General features: G+C 39.4%; 1 protein-coding gene across 4 annotated transcripts in view; it reads left to right on the top strand.

Moving 5' to 3' along the window:
- Nucleotides 1-24,645, top strand: part of LOC104935575 (copine-8) — an 83,936-nt gene that overhangs the window by 42,945 nt on the left and 16,346 nt on the right. For 2 of the 4 annotated variants that reach the window (XM_010751433.3, XM_027272280.1), the window contains exons 7-13: nt 2,907-2,970; nt 4,072-4,175; nt 4,799-4,903; nt 9,577-9,618; nt 11,118-11,193; nt 14,084-14,137; nt 14,360-14,421. In XM_010751433.3, coding sequence (XP_010749735.1) covers nt 2,907-2,970; nt 4,072-4,175; nt 4,799-4,903; nt 9,577-9,618; nt 11,118-11,193; nt 14,084-14,137; nt 14,360-14,421 — 507 coding nt within the window. Of the gene's footprint in view, nt 1-2,906; nt 2,971-4,071; nt 4,176-4,798; nt 4,904-9,576; nt 9,619-10,569; nt 11,095-11,117; nt 11,194-14,083; nt 14,138-14,359; nt 14,422-24,645 lie in introns of those variants that run through there. The other 2 variants (XM_027272281.1, XM_019278112.2) reach the window with 2 other exon arrangements.

The raw sequence follows: 24,645 nt of genomic DNA, 5'->3' as shown, positions 1-24,645 counted from the left end.
CGACCCCAATTCTGGGTTGTCTAAATGGCTGCCTGAGTCGATTTCTGCCAGGTGGGTCTCTCAAAGCGGAGCTCATCAGACGACAGGCCCCTTTGTCAGATTGCAAGACCTCTCAAAAGTTATGTCAAATGATGTCGTCCTGCTCTTCCTCTCACACATGGATAGCTTCCTTTAAATACTAATTCCGGTCTGAGGGTTGTAATAACAGTAGAGTCATCACTATTACGATCTTTATGTGAGGAATTATTGAAGAATAAAATACTGAAGTCTGAAATTGAATTGAAACTTTCACACAACATGTACAATAAAATAATCAAACATTAGATTTAGTTTTAAAATGTTTAATGCAAATAGACATTTTAATATCAACAGTGAATAAAATGATTATAATATATAAGGCAAAGAAGAATGGAGAATTTATCAATAGGCTTGACATGTCACGATGTCGCCACAGTTCTGAAGAAGCTGTCCTCTCTGACTCATCTATATGCCCTCAGAATAGTGCTACGACTACTCTACTCTTCCTGGTTTCTACCTTATGTATCTGCTGTGTCTAGGGACTGTTGTGTCAGCCCTTTCTTCTGACCTCAGTTACTATACTAATGATGGCACCTGCTTTCCTAAACACATTCAGCTGCTGTATCTAAAGGAGAGAAATTAGTGTCCCCATAAAAATCTAAGATTTAACACTACAGTGATCTCAGGATACATGCTTGACCCTGTGTACCCTCATATGTGGCATGCTGGAATAGAAAATTCCCTCACGGTAGTGACTCTGCAGTTCCCTTCAGCTCTACAGATCCTTTTAGTGTCTTTCAGCTCAATGTTTTGGTTTTAGATCCAGTTCAGTCTCGCTGCTCTCATTAATCCCATAATCAGCAGTAACAGGCAGCTCTCTCAGCAACAAATCCACTGGACGCTCCCTGCCCAGCACCTATCAGCAGACAGATAAAGTTAGAAACCATCTGGCGAACATAGCAGAAAATTTAGCAGCTAAAGAGCCAGGTATTCCCTAGAGGAAGTGATGGAGCCAAAAACAGGACTCAAGAGAGTGTAAATATTTGACTTACATTTGGCAGCCAGTGTTTGCTAATGCATTAGCCATATCAACCGCTTTAGGTGATAATATGTTGTGTTTACTGCCAAGAAATAAGTAAATGCAACTTTAATAGAAGTTTCTCTCACTACCAACATATGACAACACAAATTAAAGTTGCTTTCTTTCACAGGTCTTTTTTTCGAAATACATACAATTGTGTCTCTGTCACTGTCACTCTTGACCTTGTCTCCCTTGAAGAAGATACTTTAATGTCAATGGACTTCCTGGTTTAAAAAGGTCAAATAAACAAAATTAAAATCACGTTTTACCAAACTTATTCACGTGATCTCTCTAAAATATTTTATTTAGTTTAATAAATAATTGTGTTGAAATCTCAATTCAAGGCGTTGATTAAATATACTGTATTTGATTGCCGGTAAGAAGCATGAACGTGTGTGGTGGACTGGTTAAAAAGCGGGAGTTGAAGTTAAAACACCTAATGAACTAAAGGAACATTTTAGACAGTAAAATTAGTCACGTCTGTGTGTGTATGTTTGTGTTTGTTTGTGTGGGAGGAGGTGTTGTAAATGATGTCATTGAGTTCACCTTCAAGACTGTGATGTTTATTCAGAGAAAGTGCTGACACATAGGCACCCACCCACACACATCACCTATCCCCAACTTTACCCCGGCTGCAATGACCCAATAGTGAAACACACCCCCATAAACACACCACCACCACCACCACCACCACCACGGTGAACTCATACACCCACATGCAAACAAAAACACCTCATGCTCAACAGTGTTCCTTTTGTATCTTGGAAATGTTTTGAGGCAGTGTGAAGTAGTAAAACTTTCCATGAGGTTTGTTCCTGGTCTGAGATCAAACAGGGGTGTGACATTTCCAGTACTTCATGATGTGATTTCATATTTAAGAGAGAGTTCTATTAATGATCTATGATCTGACATTTCCCAAAATGACCCTAAGCTGAGGTCCTTTATAACTGACGAAACCTACACCCGGTTTAGGATTTATTGTAAAACCAACTTATTAGCAGCTGGAAACATTGTGGATCAACAAGTTCGATGTAGGAACAACAGAGAAACGTCACCTGAGGCCACATTCTGAAGGAAATTAAACGAAAATGCCACATTGGACACGCACTGCAACATTTACACTGCGCCTGATTTTTCCTCAGTATGAACATAATGTCAGTCACAGCTTCTCTCAACAGCTTCATCTGTTTAACATCTCACAATGTAACACTTACGTTAAAAGAGCAGACTAACAGAGACGTGAATGATTAATGACCAATAAGCAGAATTTGTGTACATTTCTTATACAGAGCAGTGATGATGTTCAACACAATCAGTGTGTAATCAAGCGCAGTTATTGAAAAATGTCATGGGACTGATTGTGTTGGTTTCTTTACTAATTTCTGACATGCTGTGGTCAACACACCACGGCGCCAGCATTGAGCATCGCCGAGTAAACAAACAAGACAATCACACAATAAATAGACAAATATGCTCAAACGTGGTTTGGACTAGTTTCAGATGAACTTTCAGATTTGACACATGCAGGGTCGCCATCGAGCCTGCAACCTCCTCTGTGATGTGTACTGAAGTATTCCCGTTGTTCTCAAAGATGAAACATAACTGTCCTCCGTACACACTGTTCTGGTATCGAGACAATAATTCCAGTTATGAAATATGAGATGTTTTGGGATTTTTTTCCCACAACTTCACCGTTGAACAGCTGAGAAAAACAAGGAAGCGTACATGTAGAGTAAACAGTGTGGCTATGCCAAATACTGTACTACTAAACATACTGAACGTACCACATCTTGTGTTGTGTCTACAGAGGCATCCAAGGGAAGAAATGCGGGACCGTTATTGTGAAAGCAGAGGAGCTCAACAACTGCAGGGTGAGGACGGATACACACTTCCTGAGAACTCTTTGTTTTCCTGTTTCTGTTCTGCTGCGCCATCTTTTCTGCATCTTTTATCTGGTCGTCTGTCACATGTGGTTTCATGTCTCTCAAGTGGGCAGGACGTTTGTCTCGGATGATTTAAGGCAGAGAGGATGGGAGAAGTTAGGTTTGAATTTTGAGCGTAAACAGGGTGTTTACAGACTCAAAGTTCAAATCCATCTTTGACCTTTTGTTCGAATATTTCATTAAACAACAAAATCACCCCAAAAGTACTTAAACATTTAAAAAGCACTTAAAAGCAGCTGTTATTTGTTCCAATTTATTGATATTAGACTAAATCTAATTATAATCATAATAATTTGCCCCCTCTAGTGAGAAAGAGTGGACCCCCAACACCCACAAAGAGAAGTAAAATTGAGTCACAAATACACCTGAATACATCAATAAATAATCATGTCAGTCAGATAATAGTATTAAATAATACTGTAATAAGAAAAGCTTTTATATTAAAGCTTTTCATTCTCCTTTTACCTCCAGTCAGTGAAAAAGCTCTATTTCTTTATCGTTTTATTAAATATATTCGTGCTTATATTTATTTTTCTCCTCTATTTGTGTTTCTCTTTCTCTCCTAGTCTCTCCAACTCCAACTCATTTTTTTATCACTTGTGTCCTATTTTTTGGCCTCAGCACACATGTAATCATTTTTGGGGCTCAAGAGCGGAGCAGGAAAAAAAGAACAAACAAATATACAACAATAAAAGACAGCTTTTGGGATTCAGTATGTCATTAAATTTACCTAAAATTCCCACCAACAGCAGCATGAAAACACCAGAAATCATTACATCTCAAAATAACATTGCATTCAAAGGGAAATATAGGCTGCAGATGTGATCATATATCAACTTCCACAAAATAACTTGACTACTCCTGATTGACAGCTGAATGAAGCAAATATATCCCTGGGGATTTTTTAATGCATATATCCGAATATCAGAAAGTGGATTTGTCATCTGAATTGACGTTTCTAACCGTGCTTTGCTTTCCATAAGCATTTTTATTGTTTTCCTTCTGTCCTTTTCTGTCTCTGCTCATCAGGAATCAGTGATGATGCAGTTCTGCGGGAACAAGTTGGACAAGAAGGATTTCTTCGGCAAATCCGACCCCTTCCTGGTCTTCTACAGGAGCAATGAGGACGGCACGTGAGTAGCCCTCCCTCCCTCCCTCCCTCCGTCTTTCCTTCTCCCCTTTCATGTTTGGTTTAATCCTCCCCTGCATCCAAAGGAAATTGGTTTCATTGATTTGCCTCAGATCAAAAGCAATGCTGCCTGTTTAAGCATGTGTGTGAATCACATGTGCAAAAGGTGTGTGTGTGTGTGTGTGTGTGTGTGTGTGTGTGTGTGTGTGTGTGTGTGTGTGTGTGTGTGTGTGTGTGGTGAAAGTGTGGTGAAAGTGTGGTGCTTTGGTATGTTCAAATTCGAACATACTATTCGATCCAGCTTCTTGAGGTCTTTTTTTCCCACTGCTGTGTGTCACAAGTCAGATAACACCTTCTGCCCTGAGGGCAAAAGATACCAAGTCCACCTGCTAGCCAAGAAACTAATGAAATTACCTCTTTGCCATTTGTGTTTATGTGTGTGTTTCTGTGCATGTGTGTGTCAGGCAGTAGTCCAGCTTCTATAGCTCTCCACTTTTACTCTTAGTTTGTAGAAATCTAATCTTTGATTGTGTTTCCTGTTTTATTTCCTCTCATGTGTGTATTTCTCACCCTCTTTTTCTCACTTCATTCCCTTTTTCCCCATCCTCTCTTTTCCTCTCTCTGCAGGTTTACCATCTGCCACAAGACAGAGGTTGTGAAGAATACTTTGAACCCAGTGTGGCAGGCCTTTAAAATCCCTGTTCGGGCTCTTTGCAACGGTGATTATGACAGGTGAGTCAGATTCATTTTTAGATACTAGATTTTATTGCCACTTAAATATATTACAATAACACAGACAACCCCTCTGAACCATCAAGAAGTTATTTTCTGTATCAAACATACTGAAAATGTCATGCAAGGTAATATGCACGACTCCTGTGATTTGATGGATGGTCCTGCAGTGTCTAATGGTCTCACACAGCACTAACTTTGCTGGCTGTGGTTAGCCAAAGTGGTTTGTCTCTTGGTATCTATTGACAAAACACACACAACAATATGAAGGTTAATTAGGCCCACAAACTTCAGTGCTTCTTTTCAAATCATAAAAGCTATATTTGCCAGAGTAAAGTTCATAACAAATTCCATTTTCAGTATGAGAAAGCCAAATATTTGCAATATTAAAGGAAGTACTGGATCACATAAACAGCTTCTACTCCTTTATTTTTACCTCTGGCTGCACAATGACTGTTTAGTCTGACTGGGATATGAACAATGAACTTTGCATCCAAACACACTCACATATTCAGCCTTTTATTGTTTACCATGCGTCGGGAAGAGTGATTAAATAGATGGTTTTTGACAGAGGTGTATTACTGTGACAGTCTGGGTTAAGTTCACAACCATATGAAAAATGTATTCACTAGATCTTGTAAGGCACTATGCAAAATAGCAGTCAATAAATTCAGTTTGAATGAAAAATGTATGAAGCTATTTCCAGCTAAGTAGAAATATCGTATTTGATAGGTTCAGCAGGAGGATAAAGATGATTCGGCAGAAAGAAAATTGCTTATTATTTTGTCATATTTCCTGGAAAACAAAGTGAAGATGCATGATCTTGTTATTCGGTTCTCCTCTGGAAAATTGTTCGACAGCCTTGTTTTCTATAAGGATTATTTAATCTAAGTTTATAATTTCATATGCAGGTGCAATTTCTTCTCTTTTTGCATAGCAGCATAGTGGCTCTTAAAGTACCACCATCACGACCAACATTAAAATACAGTTCACGTAGGAAGCAGATTTATTCTACGCTGTAAAAAATGATAGATTTTACAGTGAAAAACTGTATGACAGTAAAATACTGTAAAATATGCCATGAAGTGTGTTTTTCTGTATACAGTAAAACATATTTCAAAACTTTTATTTATGCACCATTTTAAGGCAATTTATACAGAATAAAGTAGTATTTTATATTAGAGAGTGTTAATTATAAAGTAACACTGTAATATTTAATGACATTTTACAGTCTTTTACTGTCAGTAAAAGTTTACAGCGAAAAACTAGAGTAGTCTGCAAGATATGAGGCAGATATGCTGTGCTATCATTCTATCTGCCAAACTGACAAAAGCAGGAGAGCGATACAAAGAGAGCAGACATTTTAAAATATGGAATAAAACCTCAACCTAAAGCTTGTGTAAAGGCAATTCCAAAGGCTATTTCTTTCAAAATACATTAAATATGTACACAGTCCTGGAGCTGAGAATACAGCTCACTTTTACCTGATTTTGACACCTAATTTCATAAACTTATATATTTAATCATTTAAACACTTTCTTCTTTGGTCTGACAAACTCAGAACAAATATTTATTCTTACTTTACACTGACCTAAAACATGAAATCAACAGTACTAATGTCCTTTTACCGTAATATTAGAAAAGGTTATAACGTATTTATTATGGTATTATACTCCTTATCTGCACTTTTTTCCCTAATATTTCCTGTTTAGAGACATGATTACTGTGTTTTTGGACCATTCATTTCACCCTCACTTAAGTTAACGTCATATTTTAGCGAATCACAGAGAGAGCTATGCTCTACCTGTATGAAAGTGACTACGTATCAGGCTGATGTTGAAACAAAATGAAACACTTATTTTAAATTACATTCCAGCATAGTATTTTTTACAGTATTCGATGTTTTAAAAATTTATTTATTCCAGAGATTCCTCCAAGTACCACCACAAAAAGGTCACGTACCACCAGTGGTACACATTGAGAAACAGTGATCAAGATGATGCATTCAGGAGTATACTTCACAAGTTTTTTGGCAGATAAATTACATTCTCGTTTATATTTAGTTCAGGAGTTTATAGAGAGAAGGAGCAGACTGCTTTAATCTTCTTGTCATTTGACACCAAGAGCCAAGAAAGCAATGTTTTCTTTAGCAAGTCAGGACTCCGATACATTCGTCTGTGTTTATTTTGGTACTACAACAACAAGTGTCACCCTGCCGCCAAACACACACAGTCTATTTGTTTTAATATAATATATGCTCTGAATACTAATGTGATACATGATTGTGTTGCTATTTCACAGGTCTTTATGAAGCAGAACAAATAAACAGGAGACGAAACCGTGTTAAGATAACTCTTTTTTTTTTTTAATTGGCAGGTGCAGTGAATCATTTTAAGGGATGCTAACTATTCTCGATTCTAAACAATTATCTTATTTTGAAAGGAATGGCAGTAACTTCTGTTTTTGTTCCTGTTAATTGTTTGTTTGGCACTGCTCTGTAGTCTTTCCTTTAATTGAGATGTAATCGCAGTGTTTCCTCCACAGAATTCCTAGCATGGTTTCTGGAAAGAGCTCCCTACTTTGCTGGGAAAATATGAATTTACTTAAAATACTTAAAATACTTTTTAAGACAATTCCCACTATGAGCAAGCAAGGTGAAAAACAGTAGTCCTTAAAATTTGTTTTATGTGAACGATAAAGGACTTAGTCTGATCGAAGATAACTCCAAGATTCTTTACTTTGGAGCTAGAAGAGTTTGGGTCCAATTACAATAACTTCAGTTTTGTTTTTTGTTTTTTAAACTTGAGTTTAACATCATAAATTTGCAGGTCATCCAAGTTTTTATGTCCTTAAGATGGTTGCATGCAGATGAATTTTGAGTTTTTGCAACCAAATACATGGTTCTTTCCAGAAAACGTCTTGGTAGTTCTGAGTAAATTCATGTTAAGTAGGTTAAGCGTGTCCCTCTCATGTCAGTCACATGTTTTTGTCCGTCTCCTGTGTCGACAGCAGCTGCGTCCTGAAAAAGGCACAAAGAAGCAGACAATAGGGTTTAGTTTAGCACAGCTAGCAGACAGCAGCATTCATTTGAAGTTTGGTCCAATAAGCTTATTAGGGGAGTTGAGTCACACCATGCCTTATCAATGGGGGACTTGGGGAAACTCACAGTGGACTTCACGTACAGTACACACACACACACACACACAAACGCACACTGAGCCGGTCTCTCTGCAGCCTGGGAAAAGAGATAAGGATGAGCTCAAGCTGGCAAACAATGGAGGACTGTGTATCTGCTCATAGGGACTCTGATGGGCCTGTGTTCACACACCCACACTCTGTCTCTCTGTCTCTTACACACACACACACACACACACACACATGCAAGTGTGTGTAAGACCATACGGTTAACAAGTAAAATTATCATCTAGTTCCTGTCACATCATAAAGCTCAGAGTGACGGCTTGTTTCATACTGAGATGTGTCAAAGCACTGATTTAATGAGACACACCCCCGTAAACAGACAGACACACACACACACACACACACATACATAGACAGCTCTGCACTTTGTGGTTTCTCTTGAGAGAAAGTGAGGAGACATTCATTCATTCATTCCATCACCAGGAACCCCTCTTTCCACTCCCTACCTTTAATTGCCTCATTTCCTCTAATGTGCATCTGGCTCCCTAAGCAGCTCTAAGGCCCGTTAATGAGGGCTTGGCGAGGAGTATGGAGAAGTGCAGTTTTGGCTGGGGTTTCGAATTAGACACCACTTGTTTTAAGAGCTGTCTCAAAAACGAACGACGGTAGGTCATACAAAATGAATGGAACGCTACTGTCTGGTCATAAAGCTCTAATCATACATCTGACTCTGTTTCTGACTGTCAAAAAGACAAACTTAATCGATTGGAGTATGAGTGCTACATCACTTTGTCACTGTTCGTATTTATTATCTGTCAGTTTTGACTCCTCTCCACACCATCTTCTCTTCTACTTGCTCGCTCTGACCCCCGTCCTCTCCAGCAGAGTGCCTTTTGCTCTGTCTCTTTTAATTTGATCTCCCTTCTATTATCCTTTAGCCTCACCCCTCTCGCTCTCTATGTATCGCTCTCCTGCTTTTGTCAGGGAGAAATTACCCCTCTGTTGAACACGTTGGTAGATAGAATGATAGCACAGCATATCTGTCTCTTGCAGACTATTCTAGTTTTCTTCTTTCTTTTTTTTCCTCCCATTTCCCTGTAAGCTATAATGGGATGCAGAAATAGATGTATTTGGAGATGAGGAGAGCACATTACCAGAGGCAAATACAGTGACAGGCAGACAGTGTGTTGGAATAAAGATAAGCTGCAGAATAGATCTGCTTCTTCTAATAGCTCCATGACAACGATGACAAAGGAATTGTAAGACGTGATATCTAAATCTGTGTAGATTTCATCATTTCAGTATAGAAGATAGATTTTTAGCACTTTGAATAATGTTATAGTAAGTCAGTTTAGTTGTACTCAGGGGGGAAATGATCTGTCTCTTGTATTGAAAATATCTAGCAATACCTTTTGGCTTTTTAAATATGTGGTAACTGAGCACTTAAATGCCTCAACAAATATAAAATCTAAATCTGTATCGGAAGTAACTTTAATAGACTCATAAATCTGCTTCTTTTATATCTCCAACAGAACAATCAAGGTGGAGGTGTACGACTGGGACAGAGACGGCAGGTAATTCCTCTTTTTCTTTGTCTTTTTTTGACCGTCCTACATCTTTTTAAATTGAAAACACGTTGCATAATATGTTCAGGACTGAATCAATAATTATTCTATAACTGATCTGGCAAACTCTGATAGTTCAGGACTCACTTCGTTTGTATTGATCTCAAAGCATGATTGAAGAAATTATGTTTGTCATGTCGTTCCACACTTTTGCCGTTTTGTTAGTTTACTGCCAAAGTTTGAACAAAGCTTGAGGTTGTGTTCAGACAGACGACAGCACTGAGTTTGAAAAATTAATAATAATAATTATTATTTGAATCGTGTGAACACTGCAGCAGAGTCGGAAAAACTTAAATAATTAAGCAGAGATACTTTATTGATTCGGAGAGTTGCTGATTCACAGTGCTCCAGGAGAAAAGAGCAGCTAAAAGCATTATGACATCATCTGCCTGCATTGGCCAATCAGTGCGCAAGCAAACATCCATGGTGGATTACTTTGCAACATGAATTCTGTGTTTCTAATGATAAAACGATTTTCACCATAATATCTTTCCTGAACAGTTTGATCTTTCCTCATTATATTATAAACCTCATCTGATACATCTTCAGACTGACGGATCTATTACTCCAACTGGACTTCCTGGATCAGATTTTCATTTTGTCTGTACCTGAAGATGAAGCTTTGACGAAATTAACATGCTGATGTGATTAAAACCAAAAAAGAAAACCACCTGTTAAGGCAGTTTTTATATTGTTTTTGGCGTTTGGTTATGCGATTGCGAGGATAGCAGGTGATTAAACAGATATGATAACCTCAGTTTTTGTAAACAGTGATAAATGTGCAGCAGTGCATTCCCTTATTACTTCTTGTCTTAATTACATTAACATTCAGCACATGTTAGCCTCCTACTGCTAATCAAATCCAAGTCAAACATAATTAACACTAGTCTATGTTTCCAGTAGGAAAGGATGCTGGGTGCAGGATCGTCACAGATTGACTGCTTAATGATGAGTCTGGATTCTGGCTGCTGACAGTCAGACAGAAAGAAAGAGGAGTGACATTTGTCAAGCTGTAGTTGAACAGGGAGTTATTTCTCTATTCTCTATACTTTGCAATCTATTCAGTGTCATTCTCAGTCTGATAGAGGGAACACAGTGGCATTTGGGTGTGATGGTTTTCAATGGGACTGAGACGTTCTATCCATTTTTAAAAGCTTGTTCGGTTGAATGGAGCTTTAGTGTTCGTCTCGACAGTTGTCCGTGTACATGAAAGTGTTTGGTGTCTTCTTCTCTCACGTTTCAAACTCATTAACAACAAACCTCATCACTGTTGCTCTCTCTCTAAGTCACATAGGTTGTCTTTTTGGGAGCATGAAGCGGTTTGCTTTTAAAATTCACACGTGCCAAGCTTTAATAATTAAAGGGAATGTGTCGTCAAACACAATTTTTTCATATATACATATATTGCCTTTGTTATTCTTGTGTGTCTTCCTCGCTTCCCTTTGTAGTCACGACTTTATCGGAGAGTTCAGCACCAGCTACAGAGAGCTGTCCAGAGGGCAAAGCCAATTCAACGTCTATGAGGTGAGTTTGTGTGTGAGCTTGCGTGTACTGTACATGTGTGTTACTGTGTTTAAATCAACAATGACTTTCCTCTCCGGACTAGTATACAGGGCAGCAGGTGACTCACACACGCAGTAATTAGATTACTGATTCCTCTGGCTTTTCATCTGGCGCTTTTTCTATTTAAGTTAAATCATAGTAAAGCTGAACTGCGCATTTCAGTTCAGTTCAAAATCTGCTGGTCCCATCTGGTGGGGAAAACAAAACACACATTGAAAAGTCTAACCCTGTTACTCAGCCAAAGACAGCCAAAGATGTGAACTGCGGGTAAAAAAAAGCCTTATTAATAGCCTTTAAAAGTAGAATTATGTTTCTTTAGCTTGGGGCAGTTGGAGCTGAAGCGTATAAAAACATTATGGATCATGTCCATGTATCTATGATAATGTCACTTCTCATACAAACAGACACAAACCAGATGCTCGAACATGAGACTTCAGAGCAGCCATGGTAATGTTGTTGTTTACGCATCAGGGTGGATTAGGGATGGAAATATGTTCTCTTACTGACATTTATGTAACTACCTGCATGACCAGTACAAAATAAGAGTAAAAGAGCAAGAGAGAGTAAATGAAAAGTGGGCAAGGGACATAAAAGAGGACCGATTTAGCATTACACCTATAACAATGTGTTACAATAGACAGATATTAAAAAAAAATTCAAATCAACATTCCACACATTCCTCGTCATGCCTACATTACCCTCAATGCAACTCAACCAACAGTTTGGTTGGAAATTCATGTTTTTAAGATGTGTCAGTGTTTAAGATTTAAGAATTCTTTATTGTCATTGTACAAACATACAACGAAATTCAGGTGCCCTAAACTGTGCTCAGTATACTGTAGAATAAAAAAATAAAATAAGTAATAAATAGTGTGCTATGTTAGTAGCAGCTAATTTAGCTGCAACCTACTAGCCTCAAGCAAAAGTAAGGGGCGGGCTATAAACTAACGTGGACCAGAAACCAAAACAATGACCTCAAAGACCCTAAAACACACAAAGGTTAAGGGGGTGGTCCAGAGAAGGGTGCTAATTCTGATTGTCAAGATTTTTTTGCAGTAGTACTCCTCACTCCTCCGAACAGACTCTGATGTGTAGAATCTGAGCTCCCCTTTAACTTTTACTGTATTTCAGTGCAACATTTTACTCAAAGAACTAAATTTACATACACTCTTTGTTAAGCTAACTCATATTTTCATATATAGAAAAAAACGTATATATTGTATTATTTTGTGTGGAGAATAATCAATTTTAAGATGATATCTATCTTATAAGCCTTGCCAACCAAGAACTTAAAATTCCCCTGTGCATCTTTTCTTTCCTTCACTATTCCTGTCATGCACACACACACACACACACACACACACACACACACACACACACACACACACACACACACCCTGGCAGTTATGATGGATCACTGGCTTATCTTCTCCCAGGAAGAGTCAACACTTCTTGATTAACAGAGTACCACATAGAGAGGAGAGCACACAGGGGACCGTCTTTTTAAACAGCTGCTGCTTGCCTCCTGTGTGCACACAGAGGCACATTGACAAGTATATGAGGAACAGCAAACAGACGTGAACGCACACATACACACAAGGATTTTCAACCCGTTCCCTGACCCTGGTTTTTACAGAGGGCATGGCTTTGCATGGCTAAAGGCCCTCAGTTTGTGTGTTTCAATCATTGCACCTTACCTCCAGAGGCAAACGTGTCCTTGTGTGTACCGATTGCAATGTGAACCAAGGAGAAATGTATAAATCCACAATCCACACATTTGTATGTTGTTTCCCTGAGGTCCTCTCTTTCTGTTTAACCTTGGCCCAGTTTAATTAGACCATAAAGCTCTGATCTGAAAGCTGTGATGCAGAGTTTGGAATTCAAATGGAGTTTCAGGTCTGTTTCTGACTGGTCCCCACATCACAAGAGCAACTGTATGTTTTAATGAGCTCGGGTCGCAACACAAGACACATGAGAAATGAACCACTGAATAAGTATATCTTTTCGGATGTGTTCACAACGGAATAAACAAAGCTGTTCTAGATGAATAGGAATCTTAATTTAACAAAGCTTGTTCGACTATGCACTCACTTTGTGTCCTGTTACATATTCATGTAACAGTCACACCAGCCGGGTTAGAGCCACAATCCACCCCTGGATTAAGCTGCTCCTCTGGATAAATTGGGCTTTAAGTACAGTGCTATGGCATATTCATGGTTTCTGGTTTAGGGAGGGGAGTATTTGTGGGTGGAGAGTGAGAGGGAGGTGTACAAATGATACGGCATATGACTCAGTTACCACACATACAGTATATATGGTATTTAGATTCTCTTTTTTTTCTGTGAACGTGAATCAGATTCCACTTTTTCTGGCCAATTCTGGTTCTCATCAAATCCTAGTTTTACTGTAAATGTTTGCCATTTTTCAAATCATTTCAACACTACATCATTATATCAAGCATTAAATTCTTCATGTTTTAGTGTATTGAAAACACTATACACATGAATAACCAGTGGTGTAGATGGATGTGCAGTAGGTCCAAAACTTTCTGTACAGGAATAGGGATATAATTAATAAATCTAATGGAACAATGGAGTTCATATCTATGTATATGTAACAGGTGTTGCTTGTGATAACCCACACAAAATTACAACCCGACCCTATGTCCCCCTCAGCTTTTTTTTTAGTATTATAGGATCTTTCAGCTCATTGTTTTGGTTTTTGGCCTGCATTTGATGATACAATTGTAGCGATGCTAATTTAGAGCTGACCACAAATGACACACTGAATTCAAAATAAAAGCATGAATAAATAAATGCTGTAATTTCAAGTGAGAATCCTGTCTTTTTAGGTGGTAAATCCAAAGAAGAAAGGGAAGAAGAAAAAATACCTCAACTCTGGAACGGTGAGGAAATATCCATCAAATCTGATGTCTCATTGTTTTATTTGATACATAGAGTTGTATGGGCTGAACGCACTGCTGCAGTAGATCCAGATGGGCACCTGTTTGATCCTGCGCAGTGTTTCATTTTATAATTGAAGCAGCCACTCTATTTATCCCATCAGAGGCAACACTTGAAAGCCATTATCATCGACATAAAGCTGATTGGGCCCCTATCACTTACAGGTAACGCTGCTGTCATTCCTGGTGGACATTGAAGTCACTTTCCTGGACTACATCAAAGGAGGGTAAGCCATTGACCATGCATCCATTGAACACACGCTGGGAAATGGGGGTTGTTGTCTTTTAATGAGAAGTGACATGCTGAGTGTGCTCGCCCCTGTCTCGATAACAACCCCATCATGACTCTGTGTCTGCAATATGCCAAAGATAATGATCCCTCAGTGTGGGTGAATCAGATGGAAAAGTGTACATTTGCATGTGAGAGAAGGACAGTGAAAGGGAGAGAGACAGAGAGAGAGAGAGACTGACAGATGGGCTGACCTGAAGTCAAGTACACAAAGCTCAGACTCTCAAGTGTGTGTGTGTGTCTGTGCCCTTGCGGGTAATGCTGCATTGTGTTTCAGCACTCGGCCATGCCATGTGCCACCATGTGTGCACATATGTGTGTCTATGTACATGTGCCTGTGGAAGCATGTTGCTCAGGAAGGTTGACCGTGTGCAACCAGGCATGGCGCGAATCCTCGCCTACACACTCTGCCTTCATTAGACTCACAGAGGGGGAGACTGTCAAGGGAGAGAAAGGGAGTGTGTGCGCAACTTTGGAAAAAAAAAAATCCCCAGTCCTTGTATTTCTCTGTTCCTGCTGTCCTTGTAGCTGTGTTTTTCAATTCTATGGAAAGTCAGCTGGCATTTAAAGGATTTTGTAAGTAAAGTTTTTGCTGGATTCTAGGGGAGAAAACTCCATATAAACACTGAGAGTATAACCTTGTTATACCTCTATAACAAACGCACAAGAAAACAACACAACATATCTATTCTCTTCCTGTGTGTTTTCCCCCTTGTTGCTCATTTTGGGAAGATTTCAATAGAGGTAACACACATGCTCGGAGCAGAAGGGTAAAAAATCTGTCCAGAATTGCTTAAGCAAATGAAAGGATTATTCAAGAAGCCAACACTTGCTACACTGGACTGTCGTCTCTTTGAATCGCAAACAATTTAAAAGACTTTGCCTGTAAAAGCCTGCCTTCAGTTGTGAGACACTGTTTGTTGTTTCTCCTACTTGACATGTTTTCACCATCAAACATTGCCTTCACTTAGATTGTAGCAACTGTAATCAGTATTTTTACATTAACAATGATCATACAGTATGACTACTTCTGTATCTCTTTGTGAGAAACCCACAAACATAACATCTAAAGAGTTCTTTCCACTCGTTATTTTGGTTTTCCAGCCTTGTGGGCTTTTCAGTATTTGGTTCACTCTCACTCGCTCTTATGAAATATGTCCCGCTGATCCCCCAAACAGCTAACAAACAAAATGATCAACTAGCTGGTATTTATTATCTGAAAAGCCAGAGCCAAAAAGGCTAACTAACTGGTAAACACAACGGTTAAATACTGTATGAAAGAAAAAGTGTGATATCACCAGAATTATTCATCAGACAACTCAGTAATTATTAGAATGCAAGGCAGATGTGTTTTCTGTACATATTAGCACCTGTTTCTGCATTACCCAAGGCATGCATTTCATTAGAACACTAATTCACAGCTACAATTTCACAAGGATCTTACCTACAAGACCTTCAATTTGTCCTGTCGACTCTGAGGCTGCTCTGATCTCAACCTCCACCTGTTGTCAACCTCTTCAAACACACAAAAGCTATTATTATTCTTAATTACGTAAGGTATTTAGGACTATTTAACTTTCTTTAATATTATTTAAAGACTTTTTACATTTTAAATGCAGTAAACTTAGTAAAAATTAAGTCACAAAACTCCATCCCGACTGACAGCAAACATTAATAAGGAAGTAAAAAAATCTCTCTGTGAGTAAGAACACAGATCAATATGCTATTGATTCACAGAGCATTACACTTTGTGTATGCTGAATTAAGATGTTGGACAGAGCTACTGTATCTGTTATCTGTCTGTGTAACAGATGTATTACTGAAATGTGGAGTTAGAGTTTGCAGTCCAGGATTTTGTAGGCGGTCCTAAAGGGTGGCTCGATGACACGCTGAGACCACCCTGACCATACCTACACCCCTAGCAGAGAGAGAGAGATTAATTCATCTTGCTCAGTGTTTCAAAGTTAGTCTTGTTATTTTCTGAACTCATCCGACACATTTCAGTCGCTTCAAAATGGCTGCTTGACTGCTCCCACTAGTGGGTGTGGCTTCAGCACATTCAGCGGACACGCCCCCACAGTCCTGGACCTGAGAATACTGCTCATTTTTACCAGATTATGACACCTAATTTCATAAACTTGTCGATATTTTTAATCATTCAAATTCGGCAGGGTGGTTAATAACTTGTTCTTCTTTGGTCTGACAAACTCAGAACACATTTATTCTTACTTTACATGGATTTGTATACTGGTTCATGATACAGCCATGTGCTAAGTGTGATCAATTTGTAGTCAAGCTTACTAGAATGACAGCGCGTGTCAGTGTGACAGCTGGCTTTGAAATGCGATGTGTGTATTTTCACCCCGTGTCCTGGCATATGTTTCCTCACTCTGTCGCTAACTGCTAATGGAGAATTCCCATCTCCGAGTCTCCCTACACACGAACCACGTTCTCAGCAGCGCTGTCAGTCAGGGAGCACTTTGAGCGGACTTTTTTTTTGTTTGTTTGGGGTTTTTTTTTTTTGGCAATGCTTTGGGAGTGTGAGGCGGTTGCTGTAACACGCTTGTGTGGCTAAATGAAGTGCCAAGTGCTGTCTCACTGTTTGAAACCTAAATGGACTGTAATGGTCCAGTTGCACCTACTCCAATTGCATAATGGGTAGACTATGTCCTTGTGCGCAGACACACTAGTGAGCGTACTCGCACACAAAACATGTAAACACACCTGTGCATGCACACACAAACACACACCCACCTAGGTTACTTTCTTCGCGCATGCGTTTCAGTCTTGTTGACTGTCTACACAGATATTTTTTCAGTCATGTCGCTGCTTTTTCTGGTATTTCTTCTCAGCTCTCCTCCCACTGATCTTCTGATTGACACCTCTTTTTGCAGCGTCAACCCAATCAGCTAATTGTTCATTTGGACCTAATTAGGAACATGATCCACTGGCAGCATTAGCATAAATGACTGATTTGAGAAGCCTGCATCTTAAACCAGAGCATTGCTGCTCTTGTTCTTTTCCCTCGCATTAGTACCACCCATGGATTTCAACAAAGAGGCCTCTATTCACGAGCACAAGGATAAAAATGAAGAATTGTTGGCTATATCTTTCATTTTGAGTTGTGCCTTTGAAGGCAGTCCTGTCACTCATAGTGACAGATATTGTTTCTCCTTGTTTTGGTTTCTGAATTGAGTATTGAAACCAGAATAGAAGCAGGAGGGAACTCTGCTTGTATTGAAATCATTCTGAGAAGTTATCATTAGATAGAGGAGCAGACGCTCAGAATGAAGACAAAGATTTGTAAGAAGGAGCCCAGACCAGACTTTTACTTTGTTGGTTATATTTAGCAAATGAAGCACTGCTTATATCAACGTTAGAGCTCTCCTCTCCTCTCCTCTCCTCTCCTCTCCTCTCCTCTCCTCTCCTCAATGCCAGATGGATACTGTCCAACCAGCAACATCTGTTTGCATATCATCAGTAGAGGTCACACTGTGCGACCTTTGATGCCGTTTTTAGGCCACTCAGTGCACTCATGCATACGCTTCACTCAGGCACATAAATATAAGAGGAAAGGAGACTTCACATGAACATCCCGAGACACTTTTTGTCTTAAATAGAGCGTTTTCACTTTCCTACACTGGACACACAGCCTGTGGCTGTCATGACTATCATGCAGGATTTCAGTATTTTCCTTGCTTTTCTCAATAATAGTTGCTGGAAAATGGTTTGACAGCGGGGAAAACTTTTAGATTTGCCAATTGATTGCATTTACGTACTCTTTATTGCCAAAAAGATTCTGCTGCAAACGGCAATGCATGCAGGTTATCCCGAATACTTACTGCAGGCTCAGTGAAAGGCGGTTCTGAAAGGTGCTGTAATCACACAAATATTTAAAACATTTCTGGATATTTTAAGAGTAACTGCACACACTCTTCAGTTCTTGTTTTTGTTTACCTCCAGTAGTTGTAGCTGTAGTGTGTACAAGTATGTACTCCAGGACACTGTGACATCACTTCTGGGTGTGGTTTCAGGTGAACAAAGCACATTTCTGATCAGACTTTCCTGTGATGCTGGGTGTGGTCAGAGGTAAAACTTTAAAGCATTTCATTATAATAATTATTATTGTTTACTGGTTATAGTAGAAACAATGAAGCACAAAGTTATCTCACTTCTTCCCTCAGGTGTAAAAGCATTATTTGCAGTGCTAGGAAATATACTCATAGACTGTATATTATCTGGTCTACCTCTGGCTTTAGTCCTGATTCTTCTGTATGAATACATATTTAGTGTTAAGTTTCACTTCAAATCATTGTGTCAGTTTTCAGTAAAATTGGGTTAAATGGTATTTATCATATTTCCTCTTCGAGTAGTGGAAGTTGCCTTGAGCGTGCCACTAGGGATGTGAAAGAGGTAATCTTTTTACAGAAAGAAATTAGATGCTTTGAAGATTTAGGAGAGAAATTAGCATCCACCCTGTTCAGTCTGCAGGAAAGCTTATTTGAATCGAGTACGCGACCTGCTCATCAGTCCGCCCCCCCTGCTGTGCGGTATTTTGTCATATTGGTTCCTAGCTGAGTCACTGTGGGCTTTAACAGCGGGGAAAGATCAGTGACAGACAGAAAACCAGCTGGTAAAGTGGCATTCCCCCTTCACCCCAAAACACATACTGTACATACTACACACAGAGGCTGACACGCACTATTCGAAAAGGGGAGTTTTTTTTACATACACAGATAGATACAGACAGAAACATCAGGAAGCATCTCTAGTGTGCAATTAAAGGAAGGCACTGAGCCAACTATTCACTCTGGAGCTGGCCAGCAGTGCTTCTGGTAAAGGGTGTGCCTCCTCACTGAAACTCTTTCACAGTTCAAACTGAGTTTAACAGGACAGATCAAGGAAGAAGAGGAGCTATTTAAAACAGTTAGAGATGATTTCATCTGTGCTTTCTTCTAGATCAGATAAAGTGCCCTTAAGTGTAGCTAGTGTGCAGCTGGATATCCACCAGATTAAATATTTCTGCTGAAGCCAAAGGTGTATGTAACCGTGCCAAGAGGTGTGAGTTGGAGAAGGTGCCAGTATACCTTCAGGACCCAGAACGATAAGGTTTGGTCTTTAAGGCAGGCTAAGCTCACATCTCCCCTTCCTCTGCTGAAGCACAAACATGTGATGTTGTGGTTTAGACCACTGCCTCTGAAAATTCCTTATCATTCCTGCCAGAACATTTTGTTGCCTTTCTGGTTTAAACCCGTTCTGCAACGATGCATTGCTGCAGGTCTGCTTTTGCTGCTCGCATGATTTTGTTTCTGTTTTGTGTTTGTTAGTACATGTACTATAGGAATGTGTCTCTATGTTTATTAAGTCAGTGCTGGAGGCATAAGTTGGTGTTTTATTTTCTTGATTTTGTTGTCTTTACTCTGTTCTTTAATTGCACCCAAGTGGTTTGTCAGGATTGTTTTATGTGGCGTTTCTATCACTCTCTGTATGGTGCCACCTGACACCCACAGGAAGAAGTGCCAGGAAATATACCATGGAAGTTTCCTTACAGCTTTTTCTTCAGAATCCATGTCTTTTTGATATTTGTATGAATTTAATTAACTGGCATATTACATATATGTTTGCAGTGCTTTTGCCATACTTACCATCAGGCAGTATACAAATGTATAGACACAAATACAGGACAGAACCATACACAAATCTGTCTACTAAGCAGCTCTAACTATAGTGCTGTTGTTTCATTTAAAGCATGTGCATGACAACTGTTTGTCGACATTGTTTTGTTCTGCTTGGAAGAGAGTCCATGATCGAGGATATAAGGTGAGCATTAAGACCAAAATCATGGCTGAACCTTTGTGCAAGAATAAATACAGTGCATCAGTTGTACTAAAAGCTAATGGAAAAAAAATCAATTGTGTCTTGAACAAAGTTAGACCTGGGCCTCTTTCCCTCTGGCTGAGTGGTTGTTATAGTTTCATACTTTGTGTGTGTGTGTGTGTGTGTGTGTGTGTGTGTGTGTGTGTGTGTGTGTGTGTGTGTGTGTCAGTGAAAAATCTGGCAAAGGAGTTCAAGTCATTAGCCAGAGTGTAACTTTAGTCAATTGATTTTATTCCTTCCTGTGCCACTCTGGAGTTCTGTTGCAAATTATTTTGTCCTTTTTTTTATATCCACTTTGATCAGTGGTTTTATGTCTTTTATGCATTCTTCTATTACTTTGTGAAAAGTATACTTTTGTGTGTAATACAAGGGATTTAATTGTACAAATATGCAGTCTATAGAGTTATGTAAAACACAAGCCAGGACTCTAACAAGGCAGCAGATTTGGAAACAATATATCAGAAAGAATAGATTGCTGGGAACAATTCCTTGAGCCAATAAACTGTCTTGCTCAAATTCTTGTGTGATTAATGCAGAGGACAGACTTGACCTTTATGGAGAATGTCCTGTCCTCTGATCTGGATATTAATATTCTCTCCATTTGGTGTCAAAATGACAGAGTCAAACATCATGGGTTGATATTCACTCTGTAAGGCAAGAAACTACAGCCTCACTCAAAGCAATCACAGTCAAACTGCAGAGCTTTGATGATCAATGCCAGTGATTCAACAATTGCAACCCACGTTTTGGAAAGTATACAGTCAATATCTTCTGTTTTGGAACCCCTTATTTTGTTGCCAACGTCGTCTTTTGTCATATTTAATTTCAGTGAGTCACACTGCTGATGTGATGTGGACGTTGTCGCTTTCTTGTGCTGATGTTGCAGAGCGACATATTTAATCAAACACCGCTCTCCACCTTTTCATCTATTCTCTTGCCGTTTGTCATTTTCTATTGTCCGCCCCCCCAAGTTCACCTCGTTTCTCCGGCTCTCCCCTCACACTGGAGTTCCTCTCTCAAACTTTGTGTGTGTGTGTGCGTGACAGAGAGAGATTGGGTGGGAGAGAAAGAGGACATGCATAATTTAGGCTGCTAGGCTGGAGCTTGTCTGTGCCAGCATGGGGAACTGGACCAGAATTCACTCACATCTCCTCTCTCTGCTCTCTTGTCCTTGCAGCTGTCCCCTAGAGAAGCTCATTTACTGGAATTTTCTTCATGTTTTCATTCAGTTGAGGATATGAACCATCTTATAAAGCCATGTATAATTCAGCTTTTGTCACTGTTGGATGAAAACATTCTATGAACTTTATTTTTTTAAAAGTTAGAGCAGCCTTGTGTTTTGACTGATGACAGTGATTTTTGACATTATCTGGTAGTCTTACTATCTATCCTTGAAGAGGCTGCATAGTTTTCTTCTTTAATAGAGCCACCATGCAATTCTGACTGACATAAATTGTGAAACTTAGCAAAATTGAAGATTATTTTTGGTATTTCTTTATAAAAATTAGGTTATTAAGTAGTTCCACTTTAAGGCAACTTTTTGACCCACACATATAGACATATAAATTCTTGTTGGCACACAGGTGATTTCAGGACACTTTGCACAATAAACATTGTGTGTAAGAACTTAAAAACTCCTCAAAATTTGCATGTAACTTTTGATTTAAACGTTTAATTCAGCCAAACATGACATGATAAAGTCATGGCAAGTCACGTTTCATGTGACCGCTGCCACACCAAGCATAAAAAGCAAAACACTGGCTGAGCGTGGCTCCAGTTTGTGTTTCTGACACGTAGCTGATGATAGCGTTCGCATTAGCAAGCTTGATAAACAATGGCGAAAAAACAACTTTATCCATAAACGGGATATATTCGCCTTCAGTGGCAGTTAACACAACTCTTGAGCCCACTCATAATTGTGCTATAGGACAAGGTCCATAACAAGGTATTTAGGGCAGACAAACGGTAACAATACGTGTAACAGAATACAAATGCTGCACAACACTTGTCTTTCCAGCAGAGACACAGAGTCTGACAGTAGCTTCTAATAGCTAGTTAGCTCCGACTACCTGCTCTACTTCCATGCTACTGAGCACTAGTCAGTGTGTCCCCTGATCTCTTGCATTACAGACTACATAGCCACAAGCCCATGCCTCATTGCTCTCTCACTCCTTTGTTGGCATTTTTTGAGTATCCTTTGAGAGCGGGTTGTAGCTGAGGTTAATATGTGTGCTCAATTTTTACAAGGTGCAACTCCACCAATATCTGCATACTAACATGAGAAGGCAGCTCCACGCCTCAGGCGTTCTCGGCTCCCTGTATTTGAAAACCCCAAACATGCGTGCTGATGATAAATTGTCTTTTGAATTTTTTCCTACCTCTGTCCCTCCCTTTCATCCTGTCCCCTCCGGGACAGCACAGTGCCCCGCTCCACACATGGCCTGCCGAGGTGACAAAGATGATGAGCAACTGGCTGTTGGATGCGTGTCAGGTAGACAGGGAGGTTTTTCGTGTGTTTGTGTTTATGTGTGGCAGCAGGTGAGGATTGGTGTGAAAAAGCTGCGACAGGCCGACAGAGCACTTGACCACATCCTGTTCCTGCAGGTTAACAAGTTGGGAAATGTTATGATCGAGAGTGGCATGCCACTCGCATGCAGGGCGCTGTGGTGTGTTGTTTGTTTCTGTCGTGTCTCATTTATCTTTGATGATCCATATTTCATTATCTCTCTCTGTGACATGTGTGACAAAAACAATTTGTTTTTAGCTTTTCTCATTATACATTGATGTTTATCTCGAGGCTGCTATCTGAACTTCAATAGAAATAATCTAAATCAATATCTAAAGGCACAAAATACATAATATGATATTCACATCCTCTTGGATAGTGACTAGGGATGGTAAAGTTGGTCCATTGGTGCACCACTTTCCTCCAGACTGACTATTGGTAATATTATATAATTTTACACAGATACAGTATTCACAGTCCCCAGAGGATGAATGTTACTGACTTTGGAGGTGGCCTGATTTCCTGTAGCACTACCATATGGTCAAAATGTTCGCTTATCCAGTTGAATCTCAACATGTCGATCAACAGATATTAGGCCAATTAGCATGTATTTTGGTCTAGACATTCGTAAGATGAATCCTAATCACTTTGAAGTTACCCTGACTTTTCCTCTAGCACCACCATGAGGTTAACATTTTTGGTTTAATGTGAAATGTCTCAACAACTGAACAGATTCTAATGAAGTTTGCTACATGAATCCATGTTCCCCTTTTAGGATTAATTGTAAGAACTTTTATGATGCCCTGATTTTTCATCTAGTGCTTAATGAGATCAACATTTTTTTTTCCTATAGTTTATAACCAAATACCTTTAGCTGTGCTTTGTGTTTAGTGCTATGTTAGCATGCTACTGTATGTTGCTGGCATTTAGCCCAACGCACCACTGTACAACCTCCCAGAGCTGCTACCATGGCTGTAGAGTCCTAATCTTGTTTGCCTATTAATGTACATCCTGTGATGATTGTACTTGACAGTTATGTAACACTGGGTTACTCAAAATCAAATTATCCATTTGTCTTTCCATCCTCTAGCCTAACATTTCTATTTGAAATTTCACCTCCTGCCTACCAGAATACCACCGGAAACACCTTGTAAAGACCTGAGGGTCACAGTTCAATCTAGCTGAGTTTTGTGAGCAAAATCAGGGTGGCATCATTGACAGTGTAATTAGTGGACAGAGCTTCCGGTCCGTAAAGTGGAGCCAATGTAGGAGAGTTTACAGTCTAGTGCTAGTTTGAAGTTTTTCCATACAGCATGATGCTACAGACTATAAAGTTATACGATAAAGTGCTTTAGGGCATGGCTACCTTTTGATAGTCATTCTCAGTGAGTCCATCCACTGAAATGCACCAGGGTCACGAAACTCAGATCAAACTGCAAAACAAGACAGTGCTGATCAAATACAAATCATGATTCTGTTACTGCATTGTCTATTTCCATCCTCATATGTTTTCAGAAACTATTTTAGTGTACATTTAGGCTGCAATATGAGTATTTTTATAATGTTAAAACCAAGCACAGTCCACCTCGCAGTACGTCAACCACCTGCTCTACACTTTCATTCAGATGTGGTCATTTCTAGTTCCAAAATAACAAGTTGGCAATGTCCATGATGCCAAACTCGAGCCTTGGTTGCCCACAAAACAATGGTTTACACTTGGGTGGCACATGCTTCTTTCACATGTGGTTGTTAAGCATATTAATTGTATTCTCCATTTAA

The sequence above is a fragment of the Larimichthys crocea genome, chromosome XX, assembly GCF_000972845.2.
Source record: "Larimichthys crocea isolate SSNF chromosome XX, L_crocea_2.0, whole genome shotgun sequence".
Classification (NCBI taxonomy): Eukaryota; Metazoa; Chordata; class Actinopteri; family Sciaenidae; genus Larimichthys; species Larimichthys crocea.
This window is presented reverse-complemented; position numbering and strand designations above follow the sequence as displayed.